This window comes from Patiria miniata, unplaced genomic scaffold, assembly GCF_015706575.1.
Source record: "Patiria miniata isolate m_02_andy unplaced genomic scaffold, ASM1570657v1 HiC_scaffold_9, whole genome shotgun sequence".
NCBI lineage: Eukaryota > Metazoa > Echinodermata > Asteroidea > Valvatida > Asterinidae > Patiria > Patiria miniata.
Window position 1 is genome coordinate 14,039,722 of NW_024037076.1, and position 25,698 is coordinate 14,065,419.

Sequence of the window (25,698 nt, forward strand, 5' to 3'; positions counted from 1 at the left end):
CTCGTGACATTTCGTTTGGCAACTTGGGCCGTGTTTGAATTACTTGACTATGGCTTGAAATTACACACAAGTGGCTGCAGCCGCTACCATAGACACGTGTGTAATTCAAGCCGTAACCAAGTAAATTTCGGACACGGCCATTTTTATTTACAAACCATATATTTTCTTGGCGTAGCAGCTGCATGAAATAATGTACATGTAGGCCTCGGGTCCTGACTGGCCAATAGGGCTCTCTCATAACCCGGCCTATATCTGGCTACCGGAAAGTCAGCGTCGCCATCGTAGTAGGCTAAGATCGTGTAGCGTACCACGCAGTAGGTACATGTACCTGTAGTAGGCAAGCCATCAAATCTGTGATGGATGGCAAAAACTGTGAGAAAAATGCGGAGCCAACACCCAGTGCTTGGTCGGCATGATTATGACAACCGCACAATAGGTACATGTAGCACTGACCATTATGACATTTGATAAAGAATTTGCAGTTATTTTTTGTGAAATAAGCCCTACTGTCCAGTTTACAACGCATGGCGTATTTGCTAACCAAACGCTTGCCTACTGCAATGGTGGCCGATCATTGGGGAAACCCACTGATCTCTATATAGACTGGATAGCGGATATCCATACACCATTCACACAGTAGACTTTGTATATTGACCAATTCGCCCCCGGTCTCACGAAGATGGCCGCGTATAATACGAACGTTCTGCGCGTATATACAGCGCGCGTTGTATCAACAGTTGATGCGCATTTTGCTCACGTACACATAATATGATGTTCTAAAAAGGACACATTTCCGTAGTGATTATTATTTCCAAAACGCCGAAAAAGTGAACTGCGGCATTAAAAAAGTAAACCACGACGTTGGAAAAATTGTAAACCTTGGTCAGTGGTGGTGGTCAGAATATGAGTTTAGTGAACCGCGATGTTACAAAAGTAATCATGCTGTCTATAAAGACGGCAACTTGTCCTTTGTAGATCACCAGCCGGTCTCACCGGTCTCACCAATATGGCGTCAAATTCATTCATTGTGCGGCTCTTTATCCGCTATCCTGTCTTTATATAGAGATCAGTGGGGAAACCTGATGGTCTCGTGGTAATTTGACGTCATACAATCAGAACCTATACTGTAACAAGGTTTCGGTGGAGACACGGCGCATTTACATTGGATGTTGTAATGTCTGCTTTATATTTTGCTGAATATCATAAACCCTATCCCTTAAATTCGCATACACTTGCCAAAATTGATAGGAGCATTTCAGAGGAGTGAATAATTGCTCCATTAGTGTGCATAAATGCCAAATTGAAGAAGTACACCATCAATATTTTCAGGTCACCAAAATTCCACGTTTATCCCTGGAGCAATTCACTGAGAAATTTCAAAACTGTGTCGTCCATTGGCCCTAGAAATTCCACACATCTTCATGCAGCAGGCCTTAAAAATAGGTGTTACTATCTGTTTTCCATCAGGCATCCCTTGTGAAAACTAGGAAAGTATAGCCATTTCTAGAATAACCATGATAACATGGACAGAGAATCAAGATGGAAAGCTGCTCAAAAGTTGTTGATGCGCCTTTGAAGAGCGTTCGATTGCCTTTGATGAGCGTTCGATTTACCTGTGACCCATATTGTTGTGCGCACGCATGCGCCGTTGAAATACTGAACTGGCTATAATATTGATGTGCAAGTTCCTCATGCAAAGATCATGTATATTCATGTCATGTATACTTAAAGGGAAGATACAACATTTGCAAACATCAAAAAACGAAATGATCAAATTAACACGATATACCTTACTGAATTGTTAGGGAATGACATTCTAAAGCACCCTGTAAAATCGTGGCTCCTGGTGTGCTGACATTTTCAAGAAAAACTGTGTTTTTCAAACACTGGTCGGCCGACCAGCGTTGGAGAAAACTCGCTTTTTTCAAAAGCTGTTCTTAATTTTTCGTATTCAGTTATTCCACATTTTCTTTGCAATTGATTACACACCTGTGAAGGAGTACAAGCCTGTTAGACTGATTCTCTGACCTTACAATTCCCCAAAGTCTATAAATTGCTCCGTTTCATCTTAAGTGGGGTCAGGGAACCAGACTACAAGAGCATGATTGGTTTTCTTGGTTTTTCCAGCATCTACAAGCCCAAAACGTGAAACAACTCAGTTAAACAATATTTGCCATAACATACTAATCCTCCAAATCCATTTATTTCTGAAAATTGCAGCAAAAGCAAATGTTGTACATTCCCTTTAAAGGGAATGTACATTCCCTTTAAAGGGAATGTACATGTACATCATTGGCTTTTGCTGTAATTTTCAGAAATGGACTATTTGAGGGGTTAGTATAATAGATCAAATATTGTTACACTGACATGTTTGAAGTTTTATGTTCGAAAATGCTGGAAAAACCAGGAAAAACAAAATTGTTCAAGTAGTCTGGTTCCCTGACTCCACTAAAGATGAAATGGATCAATTTATAGTTGCCAGAAAATTGTAAGGTAAGGGAACCAGTCTAGCTGGCCTGCACCCGTCCATGAACATGTAACCAATACCAAACAAAATTTGTACTGAAAAAAGGTAAATTCAAGTTGGAGCAGAAGTTGAAATATAGTTAGGTTTTTCCAACGCTGGTCGGCCGACCACCGTTGGAAATGTATACAAAAATACCATTTTCTTGAAAATGACTTCACACCACGTGCCCTAATTTTACAGGATGCTTTAGACTCTCATTTACCAACATCCTAGTAAGGTATTTCTTAAAAACTTGGTAGTTTTATTTTTCGATGTTTGCAAATGTTGTATATTCCCTTTAATACAATTTACCGTCCTACATACTGCCTATACATGTACTTCAGCAATCCACAGCAAACTTGTATACATCATAGAAAAAGAAAGGACACACATGCACATTGTACATGCAGAAGACTACAGAGCAAAGGTTCCCCTGAGGGATTGTGTTTTCTTTGACTTGTCATTCCTGGAATAGCATCATCTAATTGATGAGCAGCATTGATGCTGCCGGAGTGACTGTGTTGTGTCACTGTGTGGACACATCCTTGAGTATGTGTGGCACAATAAAGTGTCTTGGGTACATATTACATGTTCCTTTAGCTTTTGAATTTAAAGAATGCGGGTGATTAAGGAATGTCAGGCTACTGGTGATGGGGTTCATCATTGGCTGCAGATCAGTTCACATTGAAGAATGACATCTGTTTTATAATTAAATACAAGGTCACATGGGGTGTCAAAAATATAAATTTTCGTTCATATGGCTAGAAAGTACTACAGCATAATTTGTTGGTGATACATGTTGCAGATCAGTTCACATTGAAAAATGACATCTGTTTTATAATTAAATGTTATTTATTTACCCTCGAGGTCTGCGGTATTTGGGTGTCAAAAATATATTTTTTTTGTTTTAGGCCAAAAAAAAAATACTCGGTCTCTGGTCAGACAAAAGTTCCGGAATTGATGCGGCGACGCGGCTTTTTTTTTTTTTTTCAAGCTTGGATTGTACAGACAAGGTGGGGTACTATTTTGCTTTTTTTGGTGTCTTCATGTACATTGGTGTCCTCCATAATTTGCCTTGGTGCAATTTGCCATTCCTTGGTGCTCTTTGGTAAAAAAATATTTGAGGAGGTGTGGCAATAGAGGGCGCTGTTGGAGCTACCGCGGAACATTTTGTGAAAAAAAAAGGTTGACGCGCATGATTAAAATCGACCGACTTTTTTTTTTTTTTGGCCTAATGGCTAGTAAGTGCTTCAGCATATTTTTTGGTGATGCATGTACAATGTATGAGTATGTTGGCATACATTACACACAGTGCAAAATTAAGTTACCAGAACCTTAATTGTTTTTCCATTTGACATGGGTTTCATATCACACAGTCCATGTACATGTATACTGAATTATTTGCCACTTCTCCCCCAAAAATTGTTTCCAGCAGCTCTTTATACCATAACCATACACATCTGCTCATGAAATTCAATTCATGTAACCCAAGTCAGTATCCGCCGGTAATACCTGCTGTGTTTATAAGTATAGGAAAAGATGATAGGGCATTACATTAAAACCTCAATTACTTGTGGTTAGCCACAATGCTATATTGCATTGGCTGTAGTTCCTTCGCAAAAACAAGAAGAATATGTTATATTCCCAGCTTCAAAAGAAGACCAACACTTCAAAAAAATTGTGTCGTTTACAACATCTTGATAAAAACTTTGGCAGGGGTCCCAGTCACTCTGGAAATCAGGGGAAAAAATTGAAAACGAGTTTCCATTTTTCTAATTCTAGTCAGGAAAAACTCGGGGAATGTGGGAAAAACACCAAAACTCGGGGGAAACAGTGACCCAGAAGGGAAAGGTTTTCACCAGTTTGGTGTATGTGCGTCTGGTGCCAAGTGTCCAAGTCGTGTCCAAGTTACGTGTATGTCCACTGACAAACTGGCTGTGGTGGTGTTTTAGTGTTTATTCAGAGGGAATAACACACACCTCTCCAGCCAATTAAACAATTGGCCGTGTATACTACATTTTGAATTCCTACCGGTAGCAACCTTGTTATTACTATATTAGTGAAAATATTTCTCATGCAATTTCGGAAACTTCTCGGGGGAGATCTCAGGGAAGACTCAGGGAATTTTGTTTTCATAAATTGCTGGAATCCCTGTTTAGTCTCATTTTTTTTACCGTTGTAAATAAACAATCTGTATATGAATGGATGAATAAATGAATAAATTATTATCAGACAGCAATATAGCTTCTATGATGTCTTGTTTTGCAGGAAGCCCACTGATGAGCTCACTCACTTCGTCAAGACAGAGATCTTCCATAGCTGGTTCCCCGTACAGTTCACCGGTTCCGTCTCCATCCACAAAGGCTTCTTTCCGTTACAGGTGAGAAATGAAACTGGGTTGAATCAAGGCAGTATCCGAATGACTTGTCTATGTCTTGCAGTTACACATAAATGTGCATATATGGGCTCCGTGCAAGTGCGCAGTGCATGAACAAGAGAGGGCGCTTTTTGACCACTTTCGAGAGCCCCGTAGGCGGGACACACTGTGCGCATACTGCATCGTGCAAAATTAGCGCGAAGTGTGCACAAATTATTCAGTGCTGTCAGGAATGAGTTTGTCTTACATTCACTATGTGGACTTGTGAACAAAAGATGTCCACATAATGCAGGTTGTGTTGACGTTATGTGGACTAAGCCGTGTCCACATAACGTTTTGCCCTCTCTGGAAAACAGGTTTAGAGGCATTTTTGGGTTAGGTTTATCTGTGGCAAAATGAAGAGAAACACTAAAGGGAATCATAGAAAAAAAAATTGGGTTGAAAGAGTTTTCACAGTTAAAGTTATTTTTTGTACCGAGTTTTCTTAACTACACAAAAACAAAGGAATGTCCGCATAGCGTATGTAAACCAAACATTTGCGTGTTTTTATGTGTTTAAAATATCAATTGTATTCTTGGTCATATGGAATTGAAAAATTCCTTTTTTTAACACACAAACTGAAGAAATATTCTGCTTCCGTATTGTAAAGAAAATGTTTGGGGCTGTTTGGATCTTTTGTCTGGTCTTTTTATTATTTTATCCCAGGATCAGACACAGGTTTATTCAATAACACCCAGTACATGTGGGTTACTAGTCAAAGGTGGAGAGTCTACACATTGCATTTATTTTTGCAAAAAGTATGGATTGTTGAAGTCAACAAAAGTGTCAGCTTCCCACAGCATCCCTATGGCATGACTCACAGCATGTTAGGCAATCCCCATCTCAAAACACCCCCACAGTCCAAAATGGAACAACCCAAAAGTTTGTCGTCCCATTTGTCCTCAACAATGGTATTTGTGTGGACACTGTAACTTTTTTATGTAGGCAGGATTTTGGCAGGTACCATTATGAAGTAGGGATGAAATACGCAGAGGTATTTGGAGGTCATGGTTACCCCAGCAAGGGGTATACTCCGAAGCCAGATCATAAATTGGCAGTAATAGTTTAGGTTGAGTTTCACTGTCAGTGTTTGGGTGGGGATTTGTGGTCTGATAACTTTGTTTTCTTGGAGGAAGGTGTTGGTACATGTAGTTGCTGAATTTCAACGGGTTGTTCTGCAGAATTGAATTGCGTACGTATACATTTGTACCGGTAGGTGGTAGGAAATCCTCTTCCTTTTTCCTTTTTTTGGCAGTCCAGTTTTTTTTATCTTTTTTGGTGTTGTTGGGTAATTTAACTTTTTTGGCTGTAAAACTTTTGTAAAGTGAAGCAAATTTTCTGTTTCTCGGATGAAGGATTTGGTGTGATATACATACAGTGTACATGCTGTTTTTGCTTCAAAAATAAATGTGGTTGGTCTTATTTGAAGTACATATTCTCATTAGTTATTTGGAGTTGACATGTACCGGGTCCGTTTGTATGAACTTGTATGCATTTCTTCTTAGGAACAGACTGGAATGTCATTTTGGAATAGCAAGTAAGCTGTCCTGTCTTTAAAAAAAGGCATGTGTGTTTGTTTTCTATGTGTGAAATTCTTCAAACAAGTTGTAAACTTATATGTATTTCCAATACAATTAACCCTCCTATGTAAACATACATTCTGTGCCAAGTTGTGCTTTCAGTCAAAATCAATCAAGTGACTGTTTTCAACAGTTATTTTAAGAGCTCGCACCCTACATAAAGCAAGATTGACTGGCCGTGACTGCTCATGTAACTTGATACAGCTTTGCTTTGACTGTTAACTTGTCTGCTTTGTCTGTTCATGATCAGTTGACTGAGTTTGACTAGCCACAGTGCTTGTTTGACATACATGTTCCGTTACATGTATGATCTGACTGCTGGTGACTAGCCTGTGTTAAAAGTATAGCAGGGGAAGTGGATGGAAATTTGACTGTCTGTGACTGCTTAAACAGCAGGAGTTTTAAGTGATTTGTGTTGCCTTCATGCATCGGTCAATCTTTGTTATTAACCCTAACCACCCAGAATCCATCAAAATCCATACCCCTGTTTTGGAGTATTTCGGTGGATTCAGGATATTGAAAACAGGGTGATTTTGTTGGATTGCGGATTGTAAGCCTAGCAGTACTGCAGGATTTTGATGGATTCAGGATACCTCCATTCTTCTGAGCAGTCACCAACACCAACATTTTTGTACGTGACACAATAGCGGGATTTTGGCGGATTCATGATACTTTCTAGTAAAGATACCCAAGGGGTTAGGGTTAAAGAAATCAACTCCTGCCTTATAATTTTTTCATAATATTTTACGTACATGCGAACTAACATGTGCAGTTAGCAGGAAAGGCTCCGGAATAAGAGACCACACACACGTGTACAGGAAGTCTTACTGAGTAATTGTCATATATATCTAGAATTATCCAGATTCCATTCATTCAAGGACTAACACCGTCCATGCACTTGGCAACAGCCTTGTAACGCACATAGGACTAGCAGGAAGTGAACGAGTTCCGATTTCCAGAAGCAAAAGTTTGTAACCAACCACAGACGCAACCAATTTTATTGATAATGGAACGGTAGTAGGCTTATATCGTACAGTGTAAAATATTCTAGGTCGTGTTGTTTTGATGATTGTCAAGGCTGTTTCATGCGTGATAATATTCTGTGGGTGTTCCGGTCAGTCGTTGCAATTGTTCCGGGCCAGCCTCTGTGATATATGCCTGTGAATCAGCCCGTTGAGGACAATACAACCGTTGATGTGTGATGAACATGACGGATCGCTGTGCATTGCTGTGGAATTTATAGTATTTGTGATTTTTTTATGGAATTGTATTGAGAAAGTCAGGTATTGACTTTCAGAGAAGTGAGTTAGTCTGTGGGTTAAGCACTTTTACCAGGAATTTTCTGTGGAGTTATATTTCAGTGTGGGTGAGTTTCACGTTTTACATTATGAAGTTTGTTATATACTAAATGAGAGACATCATCACCTGAATAGTTTGGTAATCCCAAAATCTGTCAAATTTCCAACAGTAAGTTGACTATTTTTGTACTCTGACCGAATTAAGAAACTTGTTTATAAAAGAAAATCGTGTATTTTCAATCAATCAATGCACTAAAAAAGTTGTGTTTTTCTTTTCTTTTTTCAGCACAATCCCTGAAGGGGTAACACCAGAGGTAAGTTAAATTTTTTTAAGGCATTTACGAAAGATTTCCCCCATAGCTGAACTTACAGGGTGAGTCAGAATGATCTGGACCCAAATTAAAGACAATTAAAAAAAGTTTGTAGCAATTATCAAAAGAAAGCTTATGGACTGGGCTTTCATATCCTAGATTTTGAAAGTGCTGCATGCAGAACTTCACTAAAACAATGGTCCCGACATTTGGGTTTCGCTTTTTTTGACTCACCCTGACTACTACTCTATTGGAACAGGTGTCCTGTGAACATTGAAGTTCAATCCCATTATTTGGTTGGTTGATCAATTTAAACTGTTCTTTAATACAGACAAGAAACTGAGACCGCTGTCCTTGATTAGTTCTTACTAATAAACACGTCAGGGTAATTGTTTGGCCAGCTGTTTAAAAAAAATCTTTCATAGAACATTTTGTGTGGTGGTTATATGCTATGCCATAGTAAAGATGTGTTGATTGTTCTCAATTTGTGTTTCTACAGTTGCCGCCATCTCCCAAGACATTCAAAATGGATTATCAAGACACCTCGCCCGAGGACCTTCGCAAAGAACTGGAAGCAGAACTGAAACTGCCCAACAATGACATCCGGAGCCATGCCTGGTTCCACGGCGGCATCAGCCGCGACAAAGTGGAGAAGCTCCTCATGTCAAACGGCGACTTCCTGGTGCGGGATTCCATCTCCCAGCCAGGGAATTATGTCCTGTCTGTGTGCTGGAGGAACTCACCCATGCACTTTGTCATCAATAGGGTGGTTCTTCAGGCCGACACGCCGTACGCCTCCATCCAGTACCAATTCGAGCGGGAGTGCTTTGACTCCATCCCGTCGCTGATTCGGTTCTACATCGGAAATGCGCGTCCCATCTCGCAGACTTCCGCTGCCGTCATCCAGCGGCCCGTCAACCGCTCCGTCCCGCTGAGCTTCATCGACAGCAAGTACGCTGCCATCAACAGGTCCCAGGCCAGCGCCTACACGTACGGGGTGTTGCCCAGGAGGGTCGTGACTCCTCGCTTGGCGCTGGGGCAGGACAACTTCCGACAGCGGTCGGGAAGCCAGCCGGCCATCATGCGCAACTCCGTGGTGGACCCTGCCTTGCTGGGACGGTCGGAGAGCTCCCCGACCATAAATCGCCCAATGAATGGTTTTGCCGTGCAGCCGCTAAACGACAAAAGCGAACATCGCCCACTGGGCAGGACAGGCAGTGAACCTATTATAGAGTCTCCCGATAAGGTAGACTATGTGTACCCTGCCCCCAATGCGAGCTCCTCAGAGGACCTCACTGCACCCCCTCTACCCCCGTCAAGGACGAACAAATCTTCTGGTGAGAGCATAACCAATGGAAATGTAGCATCTCTCACAGAGACAATCAATGTTGTCAATCGCGGCTTTGATCCGCCGAACATGTTTGTAGTAGACCACGTTTATAGTGAAATTGACCAATACGATCCTCTACCGATCAGGTTCTCCGTGCTTCACGACAAGTCGGACTCAAAACCCACTCTCCAAGAGGAAAATGGTAACGAACCGGACTTGAAAGAAAAGAAACGACATTCAGACACAAGGAACTCCGTGCTGGACACGGACTACTCCAAAGTAGCGGAAATGGATAAAGACGTCGATAAACGGCCAGAGAAACTTGTCACCCCCTTGCCTCAAATGGAAGAGCCCTCTTGCATCCACTTGTCAGACTTCACCACGTCTTTAATGGGCAGTGAAAACAAGCCGCTGGAGGGGACCATTTTGGCCGAGGTGAAACAAAGACTTTTGGACACAGATCCTGTCGTTCTTGCCAAACACATCACGACGATTGACTTTGAGGTAAAGCAAAATCATTGGCACAATTTTTTGCTGGTTCATACTTCACACGAAAGCGAAAGCAAAGCGAATTTCATGACATCAACAATTGAACTGTCATTGTGACGTTTTCCGCTACCTCAAGGAATTCGCTTTGGACTGACATTCGCATGAAGTATGAGCCAGCCATTGCACAGAAACAAGCATAAACTTGATGTGTTGCAGATAATTTTGAGCTACAAAATGAATGCTGCACATAACGGTACATGTATGCCTGGATAACCTTACCAAAAACCCTCATGTAAAAGTGGAGTGCTGTGGCCTCGTGGTCTGGAGCATTGAATTCATGGTCTGCGGGTAATTCTGCAGGTTGTGGGTTCGAGGCCAGCCTGTGGCTATGGTGCATGTGCCCTCGGGCAAGGCACTTTGTCACTCATTGCTTTTCTCCATCCAGGAGTATATGGGTACCTGTGAGGGCAGAGATGGTTATTGTGGTTGATTTCAGCTGCTTTGCGCCGAAATGGCAGCAACGAGCTGTATACTCCCCAGGGAGCTGAGATGGAATTTGGGATGTTTCACTGGCCCAATGAGCAGGGTAATAATGATGTAGCCCCTTGAGTGCCAATACTGATGGATACATGCGCCTTATAAATATATACGCATTATTTCATTATTAAACACAGGGTTGTAGATACTCAACCATCTTTTTGAATCTTTTGTGTTGGAATATTTTGGAATGTGATGTGGACACCTAAATAGTTTTCAATTTTAAAAAAGGCCAACATTGTGAACTCTCCTGTACTCTCCTAATTTTGTTTTAATTGAAAAAACACACAGTGTGATCTATAATTAATCTTGCAGGAGAAAATTTCAGTTTAGTAGTGAGTCATATCCCATGTGACTGGTCCTCTCATGTGACTGGTCCTGTCACAGTCACATGACTTTCACTGTCACTCATTTAGGCTAAACAAAATTACCATCATGCTATGATTGACTTTTTTTTTTAAACAGATTCTGTTATTGCAAAAAAGATAATCTGGTCCATTTGGGGGAAAAAAATTTTCCCAAATGTACCCGATGGAAAAAAAAGTCAATCGTAATTGTCATTTACTATCTTGTTTAAAAATCAAAATCTAAATTTTCTGGACAACCAACCGGTTCGTTTCAGAACCAAACATCTTCTTAAAAGAGATTGTTCCCAATTGGTGATATTGCAAACCCTCACTAGTTTACACTACCGCCATACAAAGTTCCAAAGCCTCTTTAAATTTTATGGGTCAAAATTAAGACATTGAAAATGAAAACTGTCAGAGTATCAACCAAGATGTGTACAAACTTTTCCTAGCTTTCCAAGCTTTTGGATATTCAGTTTAGATATGCTGGATATGATTCCAAATCTTAACAGTTTGCCAGATTTTACTAGGAGTAAATAACTGCTGGCTAAGTATACACCATGCGAACATTATCTCAATATCGGGTTTTGCCCTTCACCGACTTATTTTATAAACACTGTATACTCAGTGTTGTCCCGAGTGGTTGTGAGAATTTTTTTTTGGTGGGACTCGAACCCGCGACCTCCTGCTTTCTAGCGCAGACGTCTTACCACTTGACCACCGAGCTTGCCGGGGTCGGATGACTGGTTCGAATCAGATCTAGCAGCGGGTACCGCAATGAAACTAGATGGAATTTGCGTTGGGTGATTTAAATTCTATATTGGGTTTTGCCCTTCACCGACAAATATTTTTCTCATCTTGCAAATCAGTAAGTAAATCAGAAATATATAGTATTTTCTGGTTTTGTTTCTTCAGATGTGTCGGATCACAGACACTTCAAGCAGGCAGCCGGGCCTAGAGGTCATCACGCTACCCCAGGGAGTGCAGATCAGGCAAGATCTTCTGGAAAGGTTTGTACTACCGTCACAGAGTATTGATAAATACTGACAGATTTGCACCTCAAGCTTGACATGAAAACGGCCACCACCTTCCAACCCTGCAGCAAATTCACAAGGAACCAGTGTTCACAACTACCGTAATTTTTTGGAATATAAGCCCCGGCTTATACGTTGAATTTGCCCATGAAAATGTTTACTGCGGCTTATATACACAGGGCGGCTTATATGCGAGAGCCTTGAAGAATAAAAATGATATTCAAATGTGTATTTAATGTGCTGGTACAAGAAAACATCTGTTGCTGAAATGAATTGTCAATTAAGATTAAGTCATTAACAAACCAAAAGCACGTCCCACGAAAATATACCGAGCGGTAAAAAGTACGACAGGCTGGCCGGCCATGCGTGAGTGAAAGCTGTCTTCGACAACCGGCTGTACGTGATACTGCTGCATGTCATGCTGCATGCATTTCCAATGGACCACACTGTTTGTGGTTATAAAGGGGTGTACTTTCTTGGGAACAATAATAACCAATATTTTTAGCTGTTTAAAAAAAGAAAGAAAAAGACACCTAATACTTATTATGGAGTTTAAAACATTTCTTTATTTGATAATCAGTTGTTCAACGTCACAATATATTTTTTCCTTGAAATGTATTCAAGAAACGATGTAAAACTCAAAACAGGGGCTAAATCACCACTTAGGAAATTAATGGATACGTCCGTAAAAATGTCGGCATCGTGCTGACTGTTTTTGAAGAAAGTTACGATCGAAACTTGCATTTTTGACGTTACTACTCATTAGTAATCACAACAATTTGATAAGTTTTGTTGTAAAAACGGACCTTTTATTCTTAGGACAAAGCAAGATTTGTAGCGCTCCACTCAGACAACACATGGGTGGGTTGCATACTCTCTCATTCGCCGGCGCAGGCTACTGGGCCATGCACTAAGTTTTAGGCCGGGGACCAGAGGGGCCAGCCGGCAGCAATTCCCAGTGTTTATATTTCTCAACATCAATTTCCATATTTGTTTGTAAGAGTATCGGAGCATTTTGACTAGAATTTGGTGGTCTTACAAAATTGAAACCGCTGCGGTCGATCAGTGCGGCTTATACGCCGGTGCGGCTTATACTGTAAAGCTTGCTTGCATTCTTGTCAGTTCTCATGTTCGTCATTTCCCTATTGGCACAGAGGAGAGGGACAAGAATTGATATATCAAAAACACAAGAAGACCAGTGGAATTTTTTGCCAATTACCCCACTAGAAATTGGGGCTAATCTGACTTCTCAAAAGAAGAGAAAAAAATATCTGAGAGAGAAAAAAATTAAAGTCAAATTTACCAGAAGCAGTCTCACAAAGTTTGCCATTAGAAATTTTTCATTCTCACGTTAACATTCCCTGTGAAAAGTTAAGGCTATTTTCCCATCATTTTTTTTGTTGTTTTTTTGGTTTTTTGTTTTTTTGTTAATGATTGTAAAGCACCTTGAACGTCAATTTGAAGGATTTGGCGCTATATAAGAATATTATTATTAATATTATTATTGACAAAAATCCTGTTTGAAATATTATTCAACAGATACAACTGCCTGAAGACGTGGTGCGGGGTCTGTGTGCTGACATGCACTGAACCAGAGCAGCGGATCCGCATGCTGCATCAGTGGATACAGGTCGCTGAAGCCCTGCGTGGATCCCTGGGAAACCTCTTCAGCTTTACTGCAGTCATGGACGGCCTGGGCTGCAAACAGGTAATGTTATCGTTCCGGTTACTATTGATTCCTTTTTTGGGGTGGTTTTTGTTTTAATAATCGGGTTTTGCCCTTTTCACCAACGTTATTTCATGAATGCAAAGCCCAATAGTATATTTACGTCTCCCTGACCCAAAATTCCATTATACAAGAAGTTTTATCATTTGGGCGTATAAACAAATTTTCACATTTGGTTATAACACTAAGAAGGGTTAACCCTTAAAGGGCCGGGTTTTGATCATCTTTCAGCTGGGGGGGGGGGGGGGGGATTCTGAAACTTGGTACATGCATAGAGAATCTCATCATGAACATCCCCAAGAAATTTCATGACTATAGGTCAAAGGGTTGATTATTAATTGATTATTCATATGTACGAATGGTAATTCTGCTCTGTGTACATGACGTATATGGGAAAGTTCAGTTTTCACGGCGCTTAGCGTTGGAAAATTTTTTTTGCTGCGCAGCAACCCGTGGTCAGATTTTTATGTTTTAGTTATCAAAAGATGCGCATGGCTCGATGCTAAAAAGTCATAACAGCTCGGGTCGCGAAAAGAAAAATTTCAAGGCTATCACGAAAAAAGTTGGAGGGGGGGGCGGATTCCTTTTAGGGTTAAGCAACAGAAAAATTGTTTGAATTTGGTTTTCCCAACATCGAAGCCTTTGCCACTTTAGTGTAACTGGGGCTCTTTGTATAGGGTGTCCTTGTGAAACATGTACACTTTTAGCTGTGTACTGCCTTTTCTCCCCTGTGGTTCATTTATAATATTGAGTCAGATTTACATGTAGTGTTATCATTTAATTTCAATCCACTCTCTATTGAAACTTGCAGTTGACGCAGCTGAAGAAGTCATGGGAACTCCTGCGCTCTATGCACACCAGCAGTGCCGTCAACTACGAGACCAAGCTGCGCTCGTTACTCAAGTCCCTCAACAGCGGGGAGAACGCCCTCCCGCTGACCAAGACCAGCGTCCCTCACATCGTGCCCGTCATACAGCTCCTGGAGAGAGACTGGACGACGTTGACTGCCACGGACTGGTCCACGCCGGCCAGTAAAGACACCCTGGAGGGCCTGCCGCGGGGCGAGTCGTGGGAGGAATCCTCCACGGGGTTCGGGCTGGACGCCCTGCTGAACCACCTGCAGAACGCCCACACCTTCTGCCAGCAGACTAACCTCTACCGCATCAACGCCAACACAAAGCTGACCAAGTTCCTGCCGGACCAGGCTCTGCTTGACGCATGCCGGCCGGAGTTTCAAATGAGGATGCTGTGGGGCAGCAAAGGGGCCACGGCAGGCACGGCCGAGCGCTACCAGAAATTCCAAAAGATTCTCGGCGTCATGGCCGAGAAGATTGAACCCATAGGGCCCGGTGTGTGATTAGCAGGAACAGACTGAGAGTTTGTAGACCAACCCGGGCATGCTATCAATTCTATCACGAAGGCCCCCTTCAATGGCAAAAGCATTGTGCTAGCTATTGTCCAGATAATCCATCACGGGACAGTTGCTTTGTACAATAGCATGCACAATGGTTTCTCCATTGAAGGGGGCCTCATGCGTGTTAAGTGAGCACGTGCCTGGATTCATCTTTGTCAAGGCCGGTGCGAAAGAGAATGCGAATTTGTGACGTCAGGGCAGGTTTTGTAGGATCTCGGTTTCAATTCAAAAGTTGCCGAGTCATCTTTTGAATTGTGCCCGAAATTAGCGTCCGGGACACGTTCTCATTCAGCTGATTGCATCTACATGATGTCATGCACTGAACTGACGAATAATAGCAACACTTCCACGCACCCATTCACGGTTCGCCGAATTGAAAACGAACTACTCACGGAAATTTCCAAAAATGTGTCATTAGACACATCTTTAAAAATTGCCTTCTTTTATTGTTTTCTTCAAAATGACAGCATGTCAGAAAGAATAATTTCATAGGGAGTTTGGTGCCATTGCTATCTTTAAAGCAAGTATGCTTTTCAACAATAATTTTGTCAGTTACTTTTTGGATAGCTGCAAATGATCTACTCTACCTTTTAAACAAGTACATTTAAAACCGGCTTGGGCCTGGTCGCCAATAATGTCCCTCGCCTTAACCACGAGCCACTATCAGTCTCCAGGCCCCAATGCCAAACTCACATTTATTCCCTTAATAATTACTAGTATATTACTAACCTTTTTTCCAGAGGTTTTCCCGAAGATCCAGTGATTTGCATGGTGCTTGTGTTAAGAAACCGATTAAAGGAGACGTGCAACGTCTGTTCTTAAGTTTGTTTAAAAAAATCAATGCAGATTCTGTATTCAGGCTTTTATCGTACGTTTTCTTTTAAAAATTACACATTGTACTGTTATTACCTTGATGAATCTTTCTTGAAAATGGAAGAAAGACCGGCTTGTAAATTATCTTTTGTACATAGAGTATGTAGTGTATATCAGTGCGTGTATAGCTCATTGAAAGTAGTGTCCTGTATATTGTACTATAACTAGACAGATTCTAAGAAAAGTACTTAAGTATTAAGTGAAAATTTATTTTTTAGAAATTGACCTACACCAATGGTTCATGTAATAATTAAAGCAAAATACTTTAAAAACCTGATTTACTGAGATTTGGTGAGGTAAATATCCCAGGATTATTTATAAGGTTGTTTTTTGTACAAGAAATATGCAAATGTATGTAATTTTGTGCTTTTATTTTGATGCCACTTCTATTCTAAATATGATGTTAAAAAAATCCCTTCAAGAACATTTCTACAAATGAAGCCTGATTTGGCATTTGCCCCCGCGTGTCAGAAACCCATGAAACAAAGCACCATTTTTTTTATACCATATTATTTGTATATTGGAAAAGTAAAGGTCGCTTCAAACATCATGTGAAGTGAATATGACATCAGAAATTTGTTGAGTTGGAAATATGTTCAAAGTTTTGCAAATTTGCAAAAAGGTTTCGGTTGAAAGGTGAACTTCTGTTAGGTGCTATGTGACTCGTTTTCAACCAATGAAGTTTCACAAAATCATTTACACGACATAATCTATAAAATCATTCAGCCTGCATCCTACGTGCAGTTCACAACTTCTGAGGTTTACATTTGATTGCAACATTTACCATTTTTCCAAGTTTCACCGAAAATGCAGAAGGGTTAATTTGGGATGAAGATAGGAAGTTGTACTCGTTATTTTAATGCAAATACAATTTTGAAGTGCATTATATTTTTGTGTTTTACTGAACATATTAAATTATTATCTTAACTGACAGTGTATTTATTACTTATTGCAAATAAGCTTGTATTTCTTGGTTAGTACAATGAAATTGCTGCACAATGATTTGCATTTTAAATAAATTGCAGAGTATGAAAAGTCCCCAAAATACAAAGTTAGCCTCCATGTTTAATTAAAGCAAGTTATGTCCAAATTGGTCATGCGTGTCTGGTTATGGTTTAACGTTACTTAGGATCATTTGTTTCTTGGGGTGTTTTCTTCCTTTGAAGCAACCAAATTGCTCAGAATCTGAAGAAGGGTGCATAACTTATTGAAGTTTCAGCTCAGTGGGTACAGTCGCTATACATTTTGATAACACAGAGAAAACGTGTGCATAATTTTGGGGTCTCCTAACTGGATTTCATTGCTAATGCGCATAAAGAACGAGTACTAAGCCCCTGTACTGATGACGTCACACTTTGTTTACATGTACATGCTTTCTTATGGGAGCCTGGGATGAGGGTTTCATAGCACCATAAAAAAGCGCACAAGTAAACAAAGTGTGACGTCATCAGCACAGCGGCTTTTATTGCAAATGTTCCTACGTGCCCCTAACACAGTAGGACACCTTAAGCATGGGCGTCCTAGCTATCACCTCGTGTGAGATACTGCTGTGATAGCCTACGTCAATAAAAACAAATCAACATACAAGAAAATAGACTGGCACCTGAAACAACCAGTCCAAGAACTCTTCAGTACTGCATCAATCAACTGTGCCAATATCTAGCATGTCTGGTACTAGTCTCCATTTTCACAGTCAGCGCGCTATAACTAAATCTCAAGCTTTCGGAGTACCTGGTGACCCAGGCACGACTGCGCGTCTTTCCTGAGATGTCTTGCATGTGTTCCCACGGTCTCCAAGTACTAGTTTTGAACCGAAGCTTGTGGAGTGAGGACGTATGTGCGATCACATAGACAAATCCAGTTAAATTAATGCAACAATTATAATGCAAGTGTTGGATTGACGAAAGAAGGAGAAATCAAGAAAAGAATCGGAACAGAATCAGTACTCCATCCTTGGTGTCCGTGTCACATTTTGTTTATTTGTCTTAGTTGTGTGTCTTATTTTATTTGTCTTGTCTCTGTTCATGTTAATTTAAGGCTAGCCAAGTCGTCCCAAACTAAGCCCATAGATCGTGACGACTTGTTACATTGGTGGCAGCGGTGGGATTTTTTGGCTATTATGAAATTACCAAGTAGGTTGGTTGCTAGTATATGGCAGTGAATGTTTCAGCACTCACGGGGCAACAGACTCCAATGCTGCAGTGGTTTGACCGAGCCGTTGTGCGACAAGAGGGGAGGTCTACGTAGCAGAACATGGCAGTGGTTTGACTGAGCCATGCAGACGAGCCTTCAGGGTTGCCCGGTTTTGCAGTACTTTGTAGTGGTTTGACTGAGCCGTTTCCTGCACAAGTAGCACAGTGCGGAAAAGCCGTTCCGGAAGCTCTGGATCAGGAGAGAAGCTCCGGATCAGAAAGCCACTCCGGAAGCCCCGGTTCACAGAGATGTGCTCCGGAATAGTGAGTGGACAGGGTTACTCCAGAATCCGGATTCAGAAACCAGAGCGCCGACGCTCCTTCAAGACAAGAAGTTTGAGAGCCGGGAGTTGCTCCGGATCCGGAGTGTCAGGAGAGTCGCTCCGGATCCAGAGTCAAAGAAGAGATCACTCCTGATCCGGAGTCCCAGAAGAGTCACTCAGGAACGTGGAGAGTAGTTTCTTCAGAATATGGAGTCTTTTCTTTCCTTTAGGCTTAGACGCAGATTGCTGAGTGTAATTGGACGTGGACAAAATGGAGTCCTGTACCATCGTTGCCATCGTCTGAGGATGCTCATGGTGGTAGTTGTTATTTCAGAGCCGGAGATTTTTGCACCATATAGTCTGTAATTGGGACAGACGGGAAAGATGCTACTCGGCCCTGAGAAGAAAGGAGCACCGCCACAACGTCTTCAACAATATATTCAGATTTGAGGCTTTGCATGGTGGAGTATCGGTATCGTTTCGGTTTGCGGTAACACCATGTGGTAATACTACTGCTTAGAAGATATTTAGTTTTGAAAAGAACTTGTCCTGCTTATTATCAACTTTCGCTAACTTTCACTGGCAAACTACCCTTCAAGCAACAACTGTACAAACACTTAAGAAACTAAAACTCACAATGTACCCTGCTCGGTTTACTCCAAGTCACTCCAACTGCAACGCAACAAAGAGTGTTGACCAGTATTTCAGCAAATGCAGATGCCTTACGCACCCCCTGATCAGTGACGAGGAATTGTTTGTCGTCAGCAGTGTTTGTGGAATGGTAGAGGTTTGATAATGCATGAAGCATCATGCTAGGAGTCTACAAAAGATGACTGGCCGGAGCTCAAAATGTACACTTTATAGGAGCTGCGGTTTTTTCTTTTGTTGCAAGTAAAGTCAATTTTGTTAGTTTCATTTGATATTGGAAACTGCCGGGACCCGTTTGAAGGAGCGGACGAAGATTTCGGCTTGATTGTCTCAGGTAAGAGGGGTAGACAAGAGCATGGCCTTGTGGTTAAAAAGTGTATTGTTGGAAAAAAGAGTCCGAGGTTCGAATCTCGATGAAGTAAGTGACTGATTAATAAATAGGAATAATAGTGGAGCTGCTAAGCGAAAAATCGTGCACTTTGTGGTAAAAGCATGAAATTTGGCATGTGTGGTCAAAATGGGCTAAAAATCATTTTAAGATCGGGACCCATCCTGGATCTTGCCCATTTTGGGGGCGGAGCTTGATTTTTCAAAAAAGGGGGTGCAAACAATACAAACTCAGGAAAACTGTATTTAACATCAAATTTCCTTGTTTTTTTACGCTTTGAAATTAACTTAAACATGAAATAAGACATTCTAGCATTCTAACACCAGTTATCTTCCACCCATTTTGTGGGCGTGGTCTAAATGGTAAAAGAGGCGGTATATATTAGCAGTTTGGTTCTAATATGGAAAACGTCATTCAGTTTGGTGGTAAAATTCTGAAAATTGGCATGTCCAATTGAAATGGGCGAACATAATTTTTTGAGGTGAACGCATCTTGGATCTTGCCCATTTGGGGGGCGGAGCTTGATTTTTCAAAAAGGGGAGTGCAAAAAACGTTTTGCCCATTCTGGAAAACAGGTTTAGAGGCATTTTTTGGGTTAGGTTTATCCGTAGCAGAATGAAGAGAAACACTATAGGGAATCACAGAAAAAAAATGGGTTGAAAGAGTTTTCACAGTTTAAGTAAAGTTATTTTTTGTACCGAGTTTTCTTAACTACACGAAAACAAAGGAATGTCCACACAAGGTATGTAACGTAAACCTGGGTGTGTGTGTGTGTCCGGACAAATCTTGTCAGCGGGATAACTTGAGAAATACTTAAACATATGAACTTCAAATTTGGTTCGTGTATTGTTCTTGGTAATCCTAAGAAGCCTATTGCATTTGGGACCGAAAGGTCAAGGGTCAATGTCACAGTGGCTGAAACAATAGAAATTTTGTCAGCGCGATAACTTGAGAAATACTTTACATGTGAACTTCAAATTTGGTTTGTGGATCGTTCTTGGTCATAGGCCTATCGCATTGGGGGTCGAAAGGTCAAGGGTCAAGGTCACAATGGCTAAAACAATAGAAATCTTGTATTTATTCTGAGATCATAGGGTTTAGGGATTAATTCATATAAAACCTACACAAACGTGTTTGCTTAATTTTCATTCATACAGATGCGAGTAAATGCTTCAAAATTGGAAGTACCAGTAAAAGCAGATGTTATATTCATACGAACATGGTATCGTTTGTACTTTATGAACTTTGTTAATATTAATTTTTCGCGATTAACATGTATAATAAATGCTGTATGCTTTTGCGCAGAATTATTTGCTGTATAATTTCAAGGTTGCCCCAACCCAGCCTTGTGAATGACAAGTGCATATTTGAAATCTGAAGCATTTACTCCTTTATATCCATACGAAACGTACAGATGGGAGTAATGCAAATGCCAGTTTTTATTCATACGAACTACCGTATGGTATTATTTGTACTTTTTCGCGATTAACATTAATAAATGCAGTAATTTTTGCGCATAATTATGTGCTTTTATATTTTCAAGGTAGCCCCAACCCAACCTTGAAATATGACAAGTAAATATTTAAAATTTGTAGCATTTACCCCTTTTTATTCATAAGAAACGAAGTAAACGCTTATAGTGTAGCAAAAGCTTAAAGGTAAAAGTAATTATTTTCAGAATTTAGCAAACGGTTTTTAGTAAAAGTGTTTGCTTAATTTTCATTCATACAGATGCGAGTAAATGCTTCAAAATGGTAGCAAAAGCAAATGCCATGTTTTATTCATACGAACATGGTATCATTTGTACTTTATGAACTTTAATAAATGCAGTAATTTTTGCGCAGAAGTATTTTACTTTATAATTTCAAGGTTGCCCCAACCCAGCCTTGTAAATGACAAGTGCATATTTGAAATCTGAAGCATTTACTCCTTTATATTCATACGAAACGAAGTAAATGATAAATATTTTTTTTCTGGTAATGAAACCAAGGATCCTCAAAAGTGCATGCCCCATGCACTGTAGCTCGCAAACCCCGAAAAAAAACGTAGAGAGAAGACAATGAGAAGAAATTACAGTTTTAGAGGTGTGAGGAAAACCCCAGAAGAATAGTCTGGGGAAAACCCACGGAATCAGGTAGGGACTGAAACCCAATCCACATGTAGACCATGGGTGCCGATGCACAGCGCATTGTGCACGTAAACGGCATTGCGTTCGTCGCGTTTGATGCGCTTTTTTTGTATCTGTCCTCCAGCACGTGACCCTCCCCGGTGCCGCTTTCCGTTTCGGTTATGATAGTTTTATTTTCTGCAAACTTATAAACATGTAAAGCTTTACATTTTGCAGGCCATTTACTCAAGAGCAAATGGTTTTTAGTAAAAGTGTTTGCTTAATTTTCATTCATACTGATGCGAGTAAATGCTTCGAAAGTGGTAGAAAAAGCAAATGCCATGCTTTATTCATACAAACATATGGTATCATTTGTACTTTATGAACTTTAATAAATGCAGTAGTTTTTGCGCAGAATTATTTTGCTTTATAATTTCAAGGTTGCCCCAACCCAGCCTTGTAAATGACAAGTGCATATTTGAAATCTGAAGCATTTACTCCTTTTTATTCATACAAAACGAAGAAAACGATTATTAGGCCAAAAAAGGCTCTGGTTTCTGGTATGCGCGCGCGTCGCCATAACCATGCGCGTCGGCAATGTAAGATGATGTCTTTCAATGTAAGATGATGTCTCAAACCACCAAACTCACTGGTTCGACTGGAATCCTGCTGCTGCACAATTTTAACGTGTTATTTCTCATAAAGTTATTTCTCATGTCTAAGTTTATTTCAAGCATGAAGTACAAAGGAAAATCGATGTTAAATACAGTTTTTCAGAGTTTTTTATTTTTTGCACTCCCCTTTTTGAAAAATCAAGCTCCGCCCCCCAAAATTGTGCAAGATCCAAGATGTGTTCACCTCTTAAAATTATTTTCAGCCCATTTTAACTAGACCTGCCAATTTTCAGGATTTTACTACCAAACCGAATAATGTTTTCTATATTAGAACCAAACTGCTAATATATACCGCCTCTTTTGTACATTTAGGCCACGCCTACAAAATGGGTGGAAATTAACTGGTGTTCGAAAGCTACAATGTTATATTTTATGTTTAAGTTTATTTCAAACCATAGAAAAACAAGGAAAATGGATGTTAAATACAGTTTTCATGAGTTTGTATTGTTTGCACCCCCTTTTAAAAAAAATCAAGCTCCGCCCCCAAAATGGGCAAGATCCAGGATGGGTCCCGATCTTAAAATGAATTCTAGCCCATTGGGACCCCACCTGCCAAATTTCATGCTTTTACCACAAAGTGCACGATTTGGGCCAAAAATGGACCTAAGCAGCTCCACTATAAAGGAAAGGAGAGGGTGAGAGTAGAGGAGGGAAAGTGGAGGAAAATAACCACAAAGGTTCAAAGTTATATCAAGCTACATGAGTCGTTTGTCGGGAATTTTCATTTGGAGATACAGGCTAAAATAGGGCCACTTCATCACATCTCTTGGTGTTCCGACTTCCATAATTTTATAACCAAAGATGGTATCAGCATGCGGGTTTCACAGCGGTAATGCTGAGACTCTGCTGTTTTCAAATCTGTAATAAATATATAAAAAAATTGACCGCGGTCGACAAACGACTCATTTAGCTTGATCGCATCTCTTTTTTAGAACTTGAAAATTAATTGAAAACAGTGGTGGCCTAGTATGGAAAACTTTCCGAAATTACGTGCCTTCACCGAAAACGTTGGTCTTTCTTAAGGGGAGAGCAGGCAAAGACAAATGGTCACTGGAAAATATGATATATTGAATTAGCTGTTGAGAATATTAGCATTATTTTATCTTCTCTCCAAACAAAATAGGCCTACATAACAGTGTAAAAAATCTGTCTGCAATAATTGCAATAATATTGGATCTTAGCCAATGAAATTGTGCTGCCCTACAAGAAGGTGGTTTGATCCAGAGTTGTAATGACGCGAGTCAATGACTCGACTCGAGTCCGACTCGAGTCTAAATGTTTGGTGACTCGACGGCGACTCAACGAGTCCCTATGGGTAAATGACTCGACTCGACTCGAGTCACTGCGAGCAAATGACTCGACTCGAGCGAAGGCTCGAGTCCTAAAAATAAACGCAAAATTTTGCGAAAAGTATTTGCAATGACTTACGGTGCAAATTTTATATTCAGTTACAAACATGCAACGTGTCACAGACTCCAACCTTTGGTTCAGGAACGCACAAAATACTATCCAGGAACCGGATTTTAAACACATTGTTTTATCATTGGCCTTGGGCTTTTGGTAAATAGTTTTCAAATATTCGTGACTCGAATTGACTCTAACTAAATATTTGACTCTCTCGACTTGACTCGACTTTCTTGACCTAATGACTCGACTTGACTCGAGTCACTTCTTTAAAAAAAAAACTCGACTCGACTGTCGTCTTTTCTTTAAAATGACTCACTCAAACTCGAGTCACAAACATCAGTCGTCACAACTCTGGTTTGATCCACTGTGTACATTGATCCCGTGTTGGGAGATCGGCGAGGGCCTTTCTTGGCAATAAGATAATGATTGAATGACTTTTCCCCCGTCTGGCGATCTTTATTCGTTCGGTTGAACTGACTCCGAGTCACAGAAAGTTGGGTAGGACCGAATGAAATTTCATTATCGGTCCGTATGATTGTGATGATCAGCCCCCTTAATCCGAACTCCTCCATGATCCGAATCACCGACAAGTTGTGGGTTTTGTACCTAAAACGAAAGAACGCTATTATAGCACTTGCTTTTTTCATCAGTGGCTATGCTGTTAACCTTTCAGCACCGTCGGACTCAAGAACCTTTCATCAGTGGGTATGGACATGGGTGTGGAAATGGAAGTGGGAAACCAGATAAGGGTATAGAAGTCCCTGGATGTCGGCAATCCCGGGACATACAGTTATTTCGTTTTACCGTTTTGCATTTCCTCAAAACAAAAACAGTAAACAAACCATTGACCGTTTTGTCGTTTTACAGTTTTGTAAAACGGTCAAACGGTATTAAGATAAATACGGTTTCTCTGATGATCAATGATTTTTGTTTTACAGTTTTACACAAATAACTTTGAAAAACAGCAAAACGGTCAGTATTGAATACAGACTGTTTTTTTTATTTCAGTGTCATAATGAACAGTCCGTGGTGCATTTTGTGGTGCTGGGCAAGGGGGATGGAGGGGGACCATGCTTTACATGAAAAAGTGTTACCTCGGCATAATGCGTGAGCGATTCCTGGCGTGACCCTGACCCCCTTCTCACGCGATTCAGTTGGTGGGGCTTAAGAGTTGCAAGTAAAAATGGCGCTGGAAAACTTCAAGGGGAGGACATTACTTTTTACAATGGATATAGGATGGTAATACGTTTGAAGAAGTTGCAGATATTTGAAGGAAATTGGATTTCGGCGCGACTCTTCAATAGCCAGTTCAAAAACTATGTCGTGAGAACGAAATGTGAGGAGGGTAATTTGGGTCCCAGGCAATGACTCGATCCCATGAGGACGCATTAACATTCCTAGGTGCATTGCTTAATTGCCTTACCTAAATCAAAAAATTTGGTCGACAGGACTATTGACCGTTTTTCATTGTCATGTTCTTGTAAAACAACACTCTGAAAGGAAGCAACTAACTGTTTATCGCTTTCAACAATTAAGAAAAACAACAAAAAGGTCATTGTTTTTTGTGACCTAATACCGTTTGACCGTTTTACAAAACTGTAAACCGAAAAAACGGTCAATGGTGCGTTTACTGTTTTTGTTTTTAAGAAAATCCAAAACGGTAAAACGAAATAACGGTATGTCCCGGGATTGTCGGCGCCCACCTAACCTATACATTATTATCATAAGGGATTGGCAGTATGAATGGTTGCGGCCCAAAAACATAAAGAGTTGAATAAACGTTAGGCGAACCATAGAGCAAGGACCTTGCTCTATGGGCGAACCATACACCAAATCCCGGGGTAATGTACATGTAAATCAGTCATGTGTGTCTGTTGAGTTCGGTTCAAAGGGTGTAGTACGTATGGTGGCCTACAGTCAGTTTCGCGCCTGCACCACTGAACTGGACCCGGGACGGGCAACTCGTGGCGCCAACTTTATTGGGGAGGACTACTTTAGTGTGGTCGCATGAATCATTCTACATTGTACCCCATGCGTGAATGTAGTGTTTCACTTTCCGGTGGAGAACTAAAACTGGACAGTGACGACGGGTACTTAGCTTCGAATATTCGGCCGCTCTGTGACGATGAGCTTGAGGAAACTGAGTGAGGTATGAAAA

General features: G+C 40.7%; 1 protein-coding gene across 5 annotated transcripts in view; it reads left to right on the forward strand.

Moving 5' to 3' along the window:
* LOC119720375 (SH2 domain-containing protein 3C-like) overlaps nt 1-15,256 on the forward strand; it is a 55,041-nt gene extending 39,785 nt beyond the window's left edge. For 4 of the 5 annotated variants that reach the window (XM_038190031.1, XM_038190030.1, XM_038190029.1 and 1 more), the window contains 6 exons: nt 4,775-4,886; nt 8,087-8,114; nt 8,611-9,945; nt 11,730-11,824; nt 13,388-13,556; nt 14,386-15,256. In XM_038190031.1, the coding sequence (XP_038045959.1) occupies nt 4,775-4,886; nt 8,087-8,114; nt 8,611-9,945; nt 11,730-11,824; nt 13,388-13,556; nt 14,386-14,931 (2,285 nt within the window). In that variant the 3' untranslated portion in view covers nt 14,932-15,256. Of the gene's footprint in view, nt 1-4,774; nt 4,887-7,771; nt 7,869-8,086; nt 8,115-8,610; nt 9,946-11,729; nt 11,825-13,387; nt 13,557-14,385 lie in introns of those variants that run through there. The other variant, XM_038190033.1, reaches the window with a different exon arrangement.
* Nucleotides 15,257-25,698: the final 10,442 nt, after the last annotated feature.